Source organism: Mirounga angustirostris, unplaced genomic scaffold (genome assembly GCF_029215605.1).
Source record: "Mirounga angustirostris isolate CCGP_5_RB_7025 unplaced genomic scaffold, mMirAng1.0.hap1 SCAF_6, whole genome shotgun sequence".
NCBI lineage: Eukaryota > Metazoa > Chordata > Mammalia > Carnivora > Phocidae > Mirounga > Mirounga angustirostris.
Window position 1 is genome coordinate 60,014,533 of NW_026991714.1, and position 17,801 is coordinate 60,032,333.

Genomic DNA, 17,801 nt, shown 5'->3' on the forward strand with positions numbered 1-17,801 from the left:
TTGAGACAACAGGGCAAGGTAAAGATATTTCATAAATATAAGTTATTCTTATCCCTCCAGTGCTGGGCATAATGAAAGGAAAATGAGTAATCAATAGAATAATGGATTTAAAGTCAGAAAACTTTGCTTCCAGTCCTGGCTCTAATACTAAACAACTGGGTGATACTGGTGAAGTAACCTCACCTCACTATTCCTTAATTTGCTCATTTTGTGAAAGGGTGGTGACACCTGCCTAGCCATCGCCCAAGACTGTCATGTATGTAAAGCAGCAACAACAAAACGAAACAAGCAAAAAGGAATGAGTGTCTTTGGAACACTGTAAAATGCCATACAACTCTTAACTGTTTATTATAATTATTCTCTAAGGTGCTGGCCAGAGTGTATTAGTCTCAGTAACCAATGGAAGTTTCAATGGTATTGGGAAGAACTGTCTAGCAAAACATTTTTGATTCTTGTGTGAAACTAAACAGCGATACCATTTTTATAAGTCAGGTTATGAAAATAACTGTGCTGGAACGTGGAAATAAACTTCTACAAATAGACACTGATTGGAAATGGATTCAGACTCTAGAGGTATATATCTCTATATCTATCAGTCTATCATCTATCTATCTATCTATCATCTATCTATATCTATCATCTATAGATAGATAGATAGATATCTCTAGAAGTATAGAGGTATATATCATCAGGTGGCAGGATTTATTTATCTTCTACCAGTTGGAAGAATATTAAGGAACAAGGTGATCAATGGAGAAAGAAAGAATTTGGGAACAAATAAATTTTGGATCAGTGTCAGCTCCATTAATAGCTGTGTGATTCTGGGCAAATTATGCACCTCCTCTGACTTCAGTTTTCTCACCTATAAAATGAGTATAATAATATAATAAAATGAGTATAATAATATTTAAGTTGCAAGGTCAGATTATATTGTTAGGTAACATAAAGTGCCTAGTGCAGAGCCCGGTCCAGTGGCAGGCACTCAATGAATATGAGCTATTACGATCTCACTTTGCCCAGTTCCTCTCATAGTCTATATACTTGTTTACCTATATTTTCCCTATTCTATTTCTTTCTTGAATAGTCTGTCTTGTAGCCTCCCTGTATTTACCAGACTAACCTGCACATAGACGCCTTTAAAATGTTTATTTAAACTCCATATTTCCTTCATTATGTCTACCTGGTCATAATAAAATCACTCATTCTTCATCTTGTGTTAGAATCACCTTATTGCTCCTGTAAAGATATGCTATTCAATTTATCGTGTGAATACTTAGGATGCCTCACACACCTGCTGACCCCAGAAGTAATCATAAACATGGAACAACATAGAACCATGGGAAAAAAATAAAAAAGAAATGAGAATAGAAGAGTTAAAGGGAACTTTAAATAGAAACGACCATCCTAAGATTTAATGTTGTATAATACATTCATTTTCATTTTTATATATAGACAATTTTCAGGATAGAAACTTACTTCTCATGACTAGTAAAATAAATATAATTGTTGGTACCCTATTGAGCAAATCAGAGAGCCTTTTTAACTTCCTTATTCCATTTCTTGAGAGTATGACAGAAACAAAATATTCAATGACAAATACTACTTTTTGTTTTCCTGGATGGAAAAAAGTAACCCTGAATAGCTGTGTCTGAAGATTATCTGTAACTTTTTAGTATGTTGTGTGCATATGCATGAATGTGACTTAACTTCTCTTTCTTCAGTAATTCCAGCCTTTTCTCCCCTTCTCTTTAAAAGGATGGTTGCCCTCCTTGTCCTAGTGAAATCCTCTATGTCCAGTTAAATGTAACTTCCTCTGGGAATTCTGACATTACCTATGGGCGCTCCCTCCCCACCCCAAAACCAAGTAGAAATAGTTTATCTTTCTCCTGTGTGTCACAACATCTTGTGTATATCATTAGGCTCCTTAGCAATTAAGGTCTCTACCTTCTACATACTCCTGAGACATAGCACAATGTCTGGAATATGGTGGTCATTTCCTGTATGAATTTTGACTGAAGGCAGTAGATAATTGAGCCCGTCTTCCCCTTATTTCCTATCGATCTTAAAGTTTGCAGTGTGTGACAATGTGGTGCTATTTTAAGGGTTGGGGAAGTTGGTCAGAACTGGGGATGGTGTTGGAGGAAAGACAACCATTTCGCTTCCCCTTTTCATCTTCCTTGTGTTGTTATTACGTTTACTTAGATCACAGAAATTTCCATTCCAATCTTTAGAAAAATATTCTGTCAGCATTGAGTTAGAAAAGGATGAATTTGGAATAATTCTTAAACATCACACAGAGCACTGTGCAACAGCCTATGTCTACTTTCTCCAGCAAAATCTTGAGGCTTTTTAAAAAAAGGCATTGTCTTTATCTTTCCATGGTGACTTATGAGGCATGTTTAGGAAAATTTTATTTTAAAGGTCAGAGATTCCAATAGAGCCAGCCAAAATTTTGTGAAGTTTATAGAGTGATTAATTCCTGGAGTCCTTCATTTTCCAGCCCTTTAATTTGTGCAATCACATTGAATGTTCAAAGTATATACTGCTTTTTAAAGTCTTTCAAATACTCTGCCGAGTCACAACTGGCAATTCATAAATAGAGCTGATTAACATTCCCCACCACAAAGATCCTTGAAGGAAACTAAAAACAAAAACAGCATCTTTGTTGAATCCAATTTGCTTACATTTCAACACACATAACTCCACTTAACTGGCCATCACAGCAAAAGCCACAACACACACACACACACACAGAGCAGCATGGAGCTAACCACACAACTCAACAGACAATGCAGACAAACTTGAGTATAAACCAAGATTTTTCTACCTCTTTTCATAACAGGTTAGTGCTGGCCCTCAGTGTTGGTGTACAGTTTTTATGGCATGGGAAAATAGGGATGTTTCTGCCCTATAAAAATAAATGTGTTGAAGGCTTTAGTTTGAGCTCACACAACGTCAGAAAGTTCCAAAGGCACTGGCACAATAAAAAAAAAAAAAAAAAAAAAAAGAATCCCACAAACAAATATATCACCAAAATATCACCAAAACACATGGCAAGATACTAAGAAAACAGTGGTAGGAAAACTACTGGTTTCCTGGATGATTTATGCAACAGTTTTCAACACCTTCCTGAAAAATAAAGCATAAGAGAGGCATGCTGGTGGGTCTTTGGTGGGGCATATCTTGTCACCGACCACCATTCATACCAAGTCTTTGGCTTTAAACTGCTCATTAGGTCATTTTCTCCCTGCAGAAGTAGAAAGCACAGAACCCTTATTGTTCTTTATCTTTTAAGCTTTAGGAAGGGCTAAGAGAAAGAGCATGTAGAAACGCATGCACTATCTTTAAGAATGAAAGGGATACATGGAATAAAAATAAAAATACAAAAAATATCATTTCTTCATTTTATATGTCATAATATATACACTTCTTTCCAAACCTTAGTTTGATACGTGTGGTTTTTCATGGATGACATCTTTACTCTAGAAAGAGTTGGGACAGAAAGATAAGCAGAAAGCACAAAGTTCTGAATTTGAATAAAGACAATACTTTCGTTGTTACATCAAAGGATGCAAGGTGAGATATGGGGTTAGAAATTGGGAAACTTTCTGAATTGGACTTAATGATTTGTAATTCCTCAAAAAAACAAAACTTACCACATTCTGTGCAAATTTCTCAAAAGATGTTCTGCGATCCATTGAGTGTTCTGACTTACATGAGTGGGGTGGGATGGGGCAAAGGGAACTAGGGAACATAGATAAAAGGAAAGCAAAGAAAACAGAGCGGAGAAAGACAGGATGATGAAATGATGCAACAGCAAATCCATGTTCTAAATCAAGGGACCAGGAAGGTAGAAGAGCTGCCAAAGAATTTGGACGCTAGACACAGGGCACAGGCTCTGTTTTTATTAGTACTTTTATTTTTAACACCAAAACTCTTCCTGTGCAAACAAAATGGTATGGTTTCAAGCAAAATAAAATGACACTAAAATGAAGTAGATATGTGAAGGTTTTATGCTGACACGTGTAAATCCTACATATTTGAAAATCTCGCGGAATATATTCTGAATTTCCTCATAATGTTCTGTCAGGACTAGATTTCTATTGATTACATTGATTCTGTAGAGCACTTGTGCCCAACAGAACTTTCTGAAAAGACGTGAACTTCATTCTATGTTGTCCAATATTTCAGAAGCCTTAAGCTGTGGCCATTGAGCACTTGAACTCTGGCTAGAATTTTATGTACTTGTAACTAATTTAAATTTAAATGTAAACAACCCCATGTGGCTAGTGCAGCTGCACTGGGCACTTGCAAAGACAGTGTGTCTGCAAAGACGAGGTATCTCCAAAGACAGGGTATCTGCTTCCTGCAAAGACAGGGTATCTGCAGAGGCCATGGACTTTGAAAACTCCCGTTAGCCTAGATGACAGTCATGAATCACACAAAATTACAATTTAATCTCAAAATTTCAAGAAGTTATGGACTATTTTAACATTAAAAAATAATGAATAGTGTTGATTTTTATATTCCGATTTTCCATACTCTGCTTTATTAGTTTACACTGATTATAAACATTAATTGAATAATGAGGTCTATTGCAGCTCTTCCAAAATGTGTTTGGCTACCTTCTTAGGTGTATAAAATTTATCCTAGGGGTACTAAGTAATCCAGGATAAATATCAAATTAAAATATTCTGAAGCAAACATTACTACATTTTGACAACTCTCATTGAAAAATATGAGTCTATATTTAATTATGGGGTATGTGGCCAAAAACACACTTGAGCTTACTGGAAAGAGAAAACCCCCTTCAAGTTTTTGAACTAATGATGTTCTTTCCTTTTCACTATTATAATTTTTATATCCTTAAACTAGACATACAGAAGACTAACATGAAACACGAAAACAGCTTCTAAAAAACGTTGTAAAGCATGAACATCTGCAGAAACAAACAAAACGAAAAAGAAAATAAGCAATCAACAAACAAAAACACCTTAAATGGCCCTTATAAAATGCAAAGGTTTGGGGAAGGTCTTAGAGTTTGTTCACTTACCATTTGTCCAATACCCTGGGCTCAGCAGAAGGAACTACTCCATATAATTACAACTGAGAACCAGATCGAAAAAGGTCACAAAGAACCAATACCTTTTTCTTTGCCTGTAGAAGCTCTTGATAGGCACTGGATCTTATAAAACGTGGGTATGAATCACTTTTCATCAATTTGTAAATGTGCTCCTAAAAAGAAATAATGGTTGAAGTGCTTCTTTATTATTTCTCAGGGAAAATCAAATACTGTGATAAGAATACAGGATATGGTCCAAAAACAAATCTGGAAGCAGCTAAAATTAATAATGATAAGGTTGATGAGGATACTTTGTGTTTACAGAACATCTAAATCTTCAAATTCATTATTTTATTCATGGGTCAATATTTGAACTGGTTTGAGAGCTACAGAGGAGGCAAATCACATCCAGTCCTTTAAAAAAATGGAATTCAGTTAATGGAATGTCATGAAGTGATTTCAAATCAAGCAGTTGATTTATATAGGTCATTTGAGAATATAAATCTGCTATCTCTTAAAATTATTCCAGGCCAAAAGTGAATGATATGAAGTCAAGATCAAGTAATCATCCTAGATACCTTTGGCATCTACATATACTTGGAGGATGCAGACTGCCCAGATGAATCATCTCTTCGGTGCAAATTATATGGAAAATTGTCATCCACATCCACTCTGGGCCAGAGCACAAGTCCAAAAATAAGTTTTGTGATATATAATTGCTAAATCTCCCAATTTGTATGCTTTTTAAAAAAACTCCTTTAGTGACAGATTTGGCAAATATTTAATAATTTAATCCTAATCAGTCTGCTGCATTTTATCTTGATAATGAATATTGGTAGGCAAAGAAGTCAAGGAAAAAAAATGTATTCATCCAATTCACTGCTGGCCCAATCTAGGGTGATTCTGCTCTGGCCCACTGCAGCTCAATGGAGCATAAATACTCCATCCTTTTAATCTAGTGAAATACCAGTTAGATACAGAGAGTATCCTCGATGTCCCAATCTCTTTTTGTTTGCAGAGAATATATATTTTAAGAAATTATTCTGTTTCCCTGGTCTCAAATACACCTGCAATAATTGGAGTTACTCTTGTTCAATATCTAGCCCAAGGCTCATCTCCAAGAGTATGGTACATTAGGGACCCTATCAGAATATGTTGTTGGAAAAGTGGGGTGATGTCTTACTTTGGAGTCAAGCATTTTGGGATTCAGATCTTATTGTGCTCAAGACCTACCACCTACAAACATATAAATTTAGGCTGATTTATCCATCTTTCTGAGTCTTGGTGTTCTAATCTGTAAAATAAGGTTGTTGTGAGGATTAAAGGGATGATATATGTTTAGCAAAGAAGGGGGGTATGCATAGTAAGTGCTCAGATCTACTTGAATATATGCCAGGCACACATCCAGTGCTTGCCTATATTAATTTAATCCTCACAAAACCTCAATGAGGTTGGGAACCATTATTATACCCATTATTATATCCATATGTGTCTTTTCTTAAATAATGCTAGGAATTCCTGTTACTATATTTTTGAAGATGAGGTTAAAACCCCAGCAAAAACTGGAGTTAAATATCTGAACTTAACTGAAAAAGAAGCCCAGGGTCAGGTGGTAATATTTTCCATAGAAAATTATGCCTTTTCATTTTATTGAAGACCTATTAAGCAAGAATATTTTTAATGCCACAGATAACAAAGAAATGTTCCTTTTAAGACCTTAGGGAGGTTATTCCAAACATTTTACACATTGTTGGCTCTAGAAAAATGCTTGAGGGGCGCCTGGGTGGCTCAGTTGGTTAAGCGACTGCCTTCGGCTCAGGTCATGATCCTGGAGTCCCGGGATCGAGTCCCGCATCGGGCTCTCTGCTCGGCAGGGAGCCTGCTTCTCCCTCTGACCCTCCCCCTCTCATGTGCTCTCTGTCTCTCTCATTCTCTCTGTCTCAAATAAATAAATAAAATCTTTAAAAAAAAAAAAAAGAAAAATGCTTGAAATTTTATCTTGAACTGAAAGAAAGATAAATCAGCGAGAAGTAAGCAACAAGGCTAGAATTTCCATTCTGCTCTCTCTCATGTGTCTCTGTAATTATTTCCACATAGAAGACCATGGCAGAGACAGAGAGAATGGGTATCTGGTTAGCTGTTTCAACCTGTGTTAGTTTTCTATACCATGGCTTGTTTCTTTAAACCAAAGCCAGGAGAAATGTACTTTCCACTGAAAATGCAAATAAGGAAGGGCGTGTGTGTGTGTCTTATTCTTCATCTTCTATATTTTATTTAGTAATGTGGTTATCTGAAAAACAAGATACTTTCTAGAACTAATATTCTTCTCTAGAAGAGGTTTGAAAAATTAAGAAGTATGCATGTTCCGACTTAAAAGCCAATTTTAACACATCATCAGAAAAACAATATCCTCTCATCTCAAGTTAATTTTTCTTCTTGAGCACAATTTTTTTAGAGAAAGTAGAAATTCAGATTGTGTCTAAGGAGGCAATTATGTCCAGTTTGAAAAAAACACTAAGAAAATTAATATCTTAACATAAATTTGTCTTAGGAAATTAGTATCTTAATATAAATTTCTTTTTTTTCTCTTCACAGATTAAAAAGTTAACTTGGAAAATTCATACATGCCTAAATCTATTATTTCATTGTATCATCAAAGAACTGGCTTGAGTGTGATCTAACTTTAAGCTACTTCAGTTTAGTTCTGACTAGTCACAATAATGAATAATTTAGGAGTGTCAGAATCTTAGAATCTCCACATTGGAAGACACCTTAAGATTTCAAATATGTGCTACTGAGGTGGGGTCATTAGATAAGTGTTTTCTCATATACTGGGTGACAAAGTAAAAATGAAGTAAAAGTGTTCAAATATTTCAACCATTCCCCTTCAAAAAATTTTCACATAAAAACTTTCAAATTTAGAAGACATTCCCAGATTCTAGAAACTGTTCATTTTAATGTGTCTCTGTTTTCTTTTAAGTCAGTTGGAGTTATTTTACGTACGGTTACCTAAATTGAAAATATTAAGCCTAGCTGCCAATTAAATGAAAATAAAGCAAAACTATCTCAAATGCCAACTTCCCGGGAACACATTTGTGAGCTCCCATACTGTGAGGTCCACCCACATACCAACCTGAGCATCTTCGAATGTGTATCGTCCAGGCTCCTTCACATTCTGTGTGGTTTTGTCATAGCTCTTAGAATCCAAGTTAATGGCACTGGGGGCTCCTGGAGCCAGAAATTCTTGCCATATTTCCTGAACTCGGGAAGGGACTTCTCTAATAGGCCTTTTCTTCAGGTCCTCCACTGCTAGCCAGAATCTATGCAAAATGAGACACGCAGCAATAACTGTGATACCTCATAGTCTGTGAATTCTTACAATATTGACTGACCATACCATTCACGACAATACATAATAATGAGCTCCTTTTTTTCTGAGGGCTTCCAATATATGGCCTTTTTTTTTTATTAGTTATATTCAAAGATATCAAAGTTTTCAAAAGGAAATATTGGAAAACAATCTCTTTTAAGTGTTTGTTGTTGAAAGCAGATCTCCCAGAGCCCTGATTCTTTACACTTTAATTTTTAGTAGAGCAAAATAGCACTGCTAAAGAACCATTTATTAGAAAGGAAGAGGAGTTTGAAGGGAATTACAGTGAGTGACATAGAGCATCTGCTTGGGGGATAAAGTAGGGCATTATACTGTATGCTTTGGATCTTTTGTCCATTTGAGCAATGAGGGTTAGTACGGAGAGGATTTTCTGCTCTACCTGGCAAGGGAATTACAGTGAAGCTTTACTGGAATTAAAAGAGGACTGGACACAAGATCAGAAAAGGCCCCTAGATGGAGAAATTGGGGCAAGTAACTAATTTTAGTCTATTTAATTCAGAGAGTTATGGAATGACAGAAGCAACAAGCTTTCACATGCCATTGTTTTAAAGGTTTAAATTTGCAGAGGCATTATAGCAATTCAGAAGCTCTGAAAAAACAAATATATACTGACTTACTTCTGAATATATAAATATATTTTATATACTTCTACAAAGAGTATTTATACTGTAAGGAAAGAACACCAGAACATATTTTGGTTGATAAGAGCAAATAGCAAAGTCATTTCTTTAAATTTTGCTCTATGTTATATGTTTTGGTTAGAACTAGAAATAATGTTGAAAAGATGAATATGTATATCATTATAATTTAAAATGAAAAAAATACATGAAAAAGGAACTACTAGGTCTATGTTATCCACAACATGGACCATTATGTCTCTAATGGCAGATGTAGTCATGCATGAAATGGGCAAATGGCCACAAGGACGAAGTTCACTATAGGCTATAGAGTCTTAAGAGGTATATGACAAGCAGAACCTTCAAAATTACTAAGTTTTAACTTGGGCATTAATGAAAGGTCAGAAATAAGCAATAAAAGAGTTGAACTGGAGTTAGAATAGCAAATACTACTCAATCTAGTGAGTTTCCAGTTCCTAGAGATCATTTTCCTGTACATATATGTAACAGTAGATTTACTGTTGTTTACTACATATATGTAACAGTAGATTTAGACAATGCCTTACAGATGAAACTACCATTACTGCTTTCAGAAGGGAAGGCTCAAGACTATTTCCTCCAAAAACAAGAGATTTGGACACTGTGCAATTTTGTTTCTTAAAAAGATTTTATTTATTTATTTGACAGAGAGAGACACAGTGAGAGAGGAACAGAAGCAGGGGGAGTGGGAGAGGGAGAAGCTGACTCCCAGCAGAGCAGGGAGCCCGACGTGGGGCTTGATCCCAGGACCCTGGGATCATGACCTGAGCCGAAGGCAGATGCTTAATGACTGAGACACCCAGGCGCCCCTGGACACTGTGCAATTTAGGAATGCCATGTGCCATCTGAGGGAGCATAAATGTTGTAATCAATGCTCATTCAAGTTCATTCCAGCATGCTTTTAACACCTTAATCAAAAGAATTTTTCTGTCCTCAAAGAACTACTAGAGAAAAAGATGCACCATTCAAATGGCTGCCTAATATTAGGAAGCCCAGGAGGGGCTCTTGAGGAATAGCGCAAATGACACAGTGTGGGAGTGCAGAGCAAGAAAGAGCCTTCTGCTGGGCAAGCACTGGGCTGGAAAAGGGAGTTCTAGGAAAGCTGTTATAGATGCAGTGATATCTTAATGAACTTGAAAGTACAGACAAATTAATAAAGGGTTGAGGAGGTATTAATAACAACATCTACTCTAATATATAAGTGCAGGCACTGTTCTAAATGGTTTAGCTCTATTAACTCATGTAGTCCCTACAACTCTAGAGTATGTGCTATTATTTTCTCCATTTTCAAGAAAAGGCAACTGAGGATATGGAGATTAAGTAACTTATTTAAGGTTGCCCACTATGAGTGTCATAAGTTGGGTGAGTTTCATAGCTAGGGTTGCCCCTGGATAATTTGCAGAAGATGACATGCTTCATCTGACCACTCAGATGGCATTTGACCACTCCCTCAAATGTCTCCCTAAGAGCATCATTGCCTTTCTTGTTCTTGACCTTACTGTAGGTGCTATAATAAGTTAGTAGAATGGAAAGGATTCTGGTAAAATCCCACCCCCCCTTAATATACAGTAGGTGGAATACGAATAAGTGTTTTAATGCCTTTGAGTCTTAAGTTCTTCATCAGTAAAATGGGATGATACTGTCTATCTCCATAGGTTTCCATTAGATTAAATAAGATAAATAATGTAAAAGGCACTTTTGAGTGCCTGACATATTTTTAGACACTCAACAACAAAACTCATGTTACTATGTTTACTTAGTACTTATGCTATGCTACGTGCTTTACCTGAAAAAGGAATGAGCAAAAACACACCAGTGAATAGCAGAGGTTATATTTGAAAAAGAAGTAGTCATCAATAAGCAGTATTTCTTGACTTTTTTCTGTGTTAATACTTGAAGAAAATGCTCACATGAGTGTCTCAGTGTGTAAAGAGCAGGTGCTTACAGGCAGCTGCTTGATAAGATGCACTGAGACTTATTTAAGCTCAATTAGCCCTACCAGCAAACTGGACTGTTCTGTTTCCCTTAATCTATTACACCAGATACCTAAGTGGAAGAAATGGGGCTCAGATTTGGGGAGCAATGGAATGTAGCCTGTATTGGTTTATAGAAAGCCGTGAATGCCAATTACTAGCCAATCTGACTTGGACAAGATGATTACCTTCCCCCAGACATATTTTGCTTATCTGAAAATGGGGCAAGAATGTTTGCACTTCATTTTTGTTGTGATGATTAGGTGTGTGATAATCAGAAATAGTAAACACAAAATATAGCATGGCATACTTACAGCAGTAGTGGATATAACTATAATATAATGTACATATAAAATATGTCATATTTTTTATACGAAATGACTTAGCTCGAAAACTAGCATGGCATAGAATTATTGAGGTTAAGAAATGGTTAAGGTTTGAACCAAGGAATCAGCAGTCATTCAATTCATCCTTGAAACAGAGTTTGCACATACTCTTTCCTTTTCCCAAAGCTTCTTTCCTCTTCCTTTTAGTGGATGGGGAGGTGGAATTTTGGCCTGGTTATCTCTTGACATCCAGGTCACAGCCTAAAGCCATTTCCCCTGTGATGCCTGGCTGACCTCCAGCTCTGGGTTAACTATCTGTCTATACTTCTCCGATCTAAATAACCACCATTTTGTGCTGTGATCTCTTTTCTTCTCTGTATCCACCACTAGAATCATTTTTATTTGGTTAGGTGACCCTGGTGAGGCTTATTACTTGTTTATTTCTTCATCATGATACCAAGGATGTCAGCACTTATTTAAAAACTTAGAGAATTAGAGGAAATTCTACCTCCCCATCCTCTAAAAGGCTAAAAAATATTCTTTATCTCTGCTCTATTTTTTAATGCATTCTTATACTCAATAATTGATGATGTGGCCTCAATGTAAAAAAGAATCCTTAGCAACTGTAGATCTTGTAATAACCCTGTCAAAAAGGGTTTCCATAAACTTGAAAGAATAGGAAGCTACATCCCAACAATTCATGACAAGCACACATATATAATAACATTCCTCCAGGTTCCATCTGTGGTTATCTTGCTTAAACCATAGGACATCTGTCAAAGTTCTACATTATTTCTGAATGGTTTGGTATTGGTATCTGTTAAATCATCTGAAAAGAATGTGACAATGCCTGGAGCTGTATGTAGTGTTCCAATGAAAATAAATGAATGCTGAGACCTTTCTGTAAATGAATTTCACAGGACTGCATAAGTCATGGGAAAGTAAATTAGGGTATCATGTTTCAAAAGAATAATGAATGAAAGAGTTCATGGAAAAACATTTTTATGTAGTGGAAAGTTATCACTCACTTCAATGATCTTAAACAGAGTCACTAAAATCTATTGCAGTGTCTCACATTTAAAAATTCAATTTCCAGGTGCCTCTTAAGTTAGAAAAATTTCAAAAATATGTAAGGATGATGTTCACAACAGATGGGTGGAATGCACACCCCTTTTCTACTAACAGCTCAGTGTGGTATGGATCTCAACTGCCCTGAGGCTGCATTTAAATGTGCAAAGTGAATGAGCTGCCCCATAGTTTTGTTTCAAGTTATTTTTCATAGGCACCCAAATCTCTTTTCCTAGACCTTACTTAGGAAGCAATATGCAAAGAAGACTAATATTGATAAATAATAATTTAACTGCATAAATATTATTGGCCATTCCTCATTTGCCAAACATTAGTCCAAGTATTACACTTCTTTACGGAGTCCATTTCAAATGCATCAAATTTATATACTTAAAAGATCAAGAGATAGTGTAAAAATAACATTATAAGGGATTGATAATCCTGGACAGGCTTTGCCTTTTTTTTAGCTTTTTTCCCTCCATCAAGAGGCAGAAAATCAATGGGTTCCTATCATCATCATGTTGGTTGGAGAGTAACTGATCTATTTAGTGCAAAACAACCAGACATATTACAGTAAGTCTCTCTGACATAGAATAAGATACAAACAGTGTGTCTTACCTTAAATTTTCTGAGCTGAATTCTGACTCTAGAAATTTAAGGAACTGTTCTCTCCCAACTGGGTCTTTCAGTGCTTCATCCATGCCAAAACCCCATCGTTTTACCCTCTGCTGGCTTGGTTCTTTGCTTTAGGAGATAAAACAAAGCCAAATATATTCCTTTCATTACCAATTCTATCTTCTATGATTACATTTCCCTTCAGAATCATATATACTGGGGAAGTTCCCGTCTTTAACATATCTTTCAGAAAAAAATATCTGTGACTGATGGTTTTGCATGAAATTATATTGAGGCATATGTTAGGCATTAACAGTGGTGTCTAATGTTTATTGAGCATTAGGTGCTTAGTGCTCTAGATGGATTCTCTCTTTTAGATATTTTCCTGCAACTTTATGAGACAGGTACTGTTATGTTCTCACTATATAGATGAAGAAATCAAGGCACAAAGAGAGTTATAACTTGCCAATGTCTGAGAGATAATAAGGGGCAATATTCTAGACATTTTGACCTCAAAGCTCATTTCTTAGCCACTATACAATGCAGTCTTGAGGTGGTATGTTGTACTGGGGGAAAATGCATTGGGAACCAAAAGACCTCAATTCTGGTTATGAGTCTGCTGTTGATGAAATGTGTGACCTAATCCTAGCTGAGTCACAACATTCTGGGGCCCAAATTCCTCATCTATAAAATCTAGAACTTATGGATGAAGAATTTGCACTTGTCAAACATTTAAGAACACTGGATGGGGGTAAAGGAAAGAAAAGGTCCATAAACACAGTTTAGTGAAGTGCCACTAAGTACAAAATCCTCACTCTGTAAAGTAAGAGGCGCTGCTCTTTTCATGACTGTCAAGATCAGTGATCTAAGTCTTCCCTTCTCAGGAAGGAAACCAGGAAGTCTTAAATTGTGCTTTGGTTTTCTTAAGAAGTCAGTTCTCTTGTCAGATTCTCTTAGAGTGTTTAAGGGAAGTTCATTTTGTTTTAAAATTGAATTTATAAAGGCATACTTGTATTGGGCTTAAATAAGTATGGATTTAGCATTCATTTTGCTTGAATACAGCAAAATGAATGCGGCCCTGTGGATTTTCAAAGAAGCTAAAGCAATGCACTAAATTTCAAGAACTGAAGATCTCAACTCTGAATAGTCTATTCTGAAACTCTGTCCCTCTAATTTTGTGCCAGTCCTCCGGAAATGCAGATCTGAACACAAATGCAAGTATCTAAGGTTCAAAAACCATTACCTTGAATGAGAACTTTGTATCATGAGCTAATAGAGACACAGAGTAAAACTGACCTTACAATTATCAGCTATAGAATTCTTCCTATTTCAACTAAACCCTGAAATAAGTGAAATACTTGAAGAGAAAATGTCATATACCTTGCTTCGAGTTCCCAGAAAGTAGTATCATCAGACAGCCATGGGTTAGAAGGGTCAGGTGGCACAAGAAACGGGTCATATTCTAAATATTGTTCCGTGTAACTTAACAGACTAGAGAGAAAAAACATTTTCATTTTCCTTAGTTTTTCTTGCTGAGGTTATACCCAGCCCAAAGTAAGGAATACAATATAAAAAGGTCTGGCCAAGGAATTGCTTGCTTATAGAGAAAATCTAATGGCAGTTTTTATGTTTCAGTAACTTACACGCATCAACTTGTGCATCCTGGAAGGTAAAGTGGCTAAGGAGTCCATGTCTACCCATGCCCAATCCTAGTGAGGCAACACCCTTCCATTCAAATGAAGCAAAATGGAAGGCGTCAGTGTGTAAAAAGCAGTGCTAAAAGTCAGTCTTTAGTCAACCAGTCCACCCACAGCTGAATTGATTTTAGCCAACTTGGAGAACGGGTTAAAAGGGAATTTCTGTCAAAAGTATTTACAGGAGTTAGGTAAAGGGCAAAGCATTAACATTTCTTAAAAAAATCTGTATTCAAAAAAAGAAAGAAAAGAAAAAGATGGAGAGGAGAGGAAAGAAGTTGGAGAGGTAGGATTTGACAATGCTCCAAAGTAAAGAACACACGTGCCATTAATAACAGATTTAAATGAAGAAATGAAAATATCTAAAATCTGTGTTTAATTCAAATTCTGAAGTCACGCAGTAACTGAAAAGTGTGAATGTTAAGATGAATTTACAGAGAGGCCCTAAGTTGCCAAAAAGTAACTTGATAAATTGAAAGCTTCATTTCTCTCAGCAGGAGTGAAAAATTCAACTCCTTGGAATTGTCTTCTATATCTGATTCTGGTTGCACAGGATTGGATCTCTACAGATTGAAGATAGTAATGATCATTCTGTCATTTAAACTATAACAGAAGAGTTCTTTGGAAGTTTTCTATGTGCAAAATGCAAAAACAAAATAACATTTCTTACAGGATTCCATTTTTAGTGCATTTGACTGTCACATGAATTTTTTTTATTTATAGGGGCATCTTGAAATACTTACCTATCAGCAACTTTTGACATTTTTAACCGATGTCTATCTAACTGTATTTGCCAATATTTAATCTGAAAAGAGTTAAAGAAGTAGTTAAATAAGTAGTGACATTCTCATAATTTTCAACTCTAAATTCTGATAGACTGGGCAATTCTAAATAAGAATATGTTCTAAGTAAAATTTCAAAAGTCTGAAAAATCAAATGAGACGGCTCTGAAAATTAAAGTGTTTGAATATAAACATAGCCAATATCACTTTAGAACAGCAATGAATTTGAACATTCTGCATACTTTAACAAAATGTAACTTTATTTTTAAAATGTTCTAGAGATTGTAAACATTTATTCATAGTGAATAACCAAATCAGAATCACCCCCCAATATTAAATTCAGAAAATAAACGTATGTGTTATTTGTACTATAATTTCAAAGTAAATCCTACTTCCTAGTACTAGCCCAAGAAAGCATCAATGATACGTGTTTTGGGAATAATTTTATCAACGTTTCAGGACAAACACATGGACCTAATAATATATGGAAAACTTTAAAACTCTCTAAATTACTTTCCATTCACTGTGATTATAAATATACTAGAAAAAGTATTATTACACTATTGATAAACCATATCACAATAACATATTAGGGGAAAAGAATAAAAAGGGGAAAAAGCCCCATGACCAAGCTAATCAAGAGATTTCACTATTATTTGATATAAGAGACACCGGTGTTTGCTTTGAACTATTGCTTGGAGGCAAAACTATTGATCAATTAGTGAAACAAGACATGACGTATACCATAACTGTACACCAGTGTTAATGAGCGAGAACTTCGAGAGGCTTATGGAGAGCAGTACCAGGAGAATAAGAAAAAGCACTCTGTGAAGATCATGTCACAAGACTGGATACATAAAACACGTGACTCAACGTCACCAGCTTCTTGTCTTCTCCTTCTTCAAGAAGAGCTCCAGAGTACGGAATAACTCTTGAAATGGAGGCACCTAAACAGCAGTGTACATCCTTTTTAAAAATTGGTTAGAGGATACAGGATTTGGGGAATTAAAGAGTGAAGAGATTTGGAAACCATCTGCATATAGTGATATATTTCCAGGTGACTACATATCTTAAAATTAAATGATTTCACTACCTTTTAACTGCAACTCTTCTCTATGAAACAGTCAACCATACAAATAACCTTCTAAAAAACCCTCCCATTAACATTCACATGTAGTCTTCATAGCTACTATTCTGTAAACCGTCAGCAGGTCATGTTATAGACTGACCCACCTGTTGTTGTAACTCATCTTCTGTTGGAGGTTTCGTTTCTGGTGTGGGTGTGTGGGTAGGACTGTGACTTCTAATGTCATTTTGTAAACCATAGACAGACTATATTAAAGTAAAAGAGAAATATATTAGGACAAAATACCATTTATAGTCACAGACTTTCTAAAAGGTAATTTTGTGTTATATATTCAGCAAGGTAACTCAAAGTTTTGCTGCATATTTGATGAAGCTTCTTATTAAAATTCGGAGGCACTGCTATCATAAATATCATATGAATATAAAATAAAAGCACAGCTCTTTGAAAAAATATGTGGTTAGATTATTAACTTTGACAGAATAATTGATTATATGGAAAGAACATGGTAAGTCTGATAATAAAATCTGGGGGTGGACTGAGAGTACTAAGTTGGGGAACAACAACACTATATAACATTTAATAAGTGTTGATTTCAGAATAAAACAGGGGTGGATATAGAATAGAATAAAAATTTAATAAGCCAAAAGAAAATGAAAATAATTTGAGTTTTACAGAATGGAATACTGAGGAGAGAGACGAGGTTAACAATTCTATTATTGATTTAGTCTCGGCTAGTGTGATCAAAGACACCCCAGAGTGCTCCAACTTTCCCATCTCAGCATTTGGTTGTTTACCTCACCGTACTGGCCTTGCCATTCAGTGGCCATTGGGTGCCTTTTGCAAACATCAGTGATCCCAAAGTTTTCACTTGGGAATTCTTGATGCCCCAGTGCTTCTTTTGTATTTTGTCAAAAGGTCAAACCTACTACTTAGGAATATTCTTTTTTGAGAAAGACCTATTATTGGGGGGCTGGTTGGCTCAGTCTGGTAAGTGTCTGCCTTCAGCTCAGGTCATAATCCCAGGTCCTGGAATTGAGCTCCGAGCCCCGAGTTAGACTCCCGGCTCAGCAGCAAGTCTGCTTCTCCCTCTGCCCCTCCCTCTGCTCATTCTCTCCTTCTTTCTCCCTCTCTCTCTCTCAAATAAATA

The 17,801-nt window shown here is 35.9% G+C and overlaps 1 protein-coding gene across 11 annotated transcripts in view; it reads right to left on the minus strand.

The window, feature by feature from the left end:
- Positions 1-17,801, minus strand: part of RGS7 (regulator of G protein signaling 7) — a 523,559-nt gene that overhangs the window by 16,862 nt on the left and 488,896 nt on the right. For 3 of the 11 annotated variants that reach the window (XR_010412358.1, XR_010412356.1, XR_010412357.1), the window contains 7 exons: positions 16,801-16,899; positions 15,529-15,590; positions 14,472-14,582; positions 13,095-13,220; positions 8,196-8,382; positions 5,146-5,235; positions 2,828-4,419 (listed from right to left, as the gene is read on the minus strand). Coding sequence is in view for 7 of the 11 variants with exons in the window: in XM_054508078.2 (XP_054364053.2) it covers positions 2,834-2,908; positions 5,146-5,235; positions 8,196-8,382; positions 13,095-13,220; positions 14,472-14,582; positions 15,529-15,590; positions 16,801-16,899 (750 nt within the window). In the remaining 4 variants the exon portion in view is untranslated. Of the gene's footprint in view, positions 1-2,827; positions 4,420-4,449; positions 4,940-5,053; positions 5,236-8,195; positions 8,383-13,094; positions 13,221-14,471; positions 14,583-15,528; positions 15,591-16,800; positions 16,900-17,801 lie in introns of those variants that run through there. The other 8 variants (XM_054508078.2, XM_045877557.3, XM_064594393.1 and 5 more) reach the window with 7 other exon arrangements.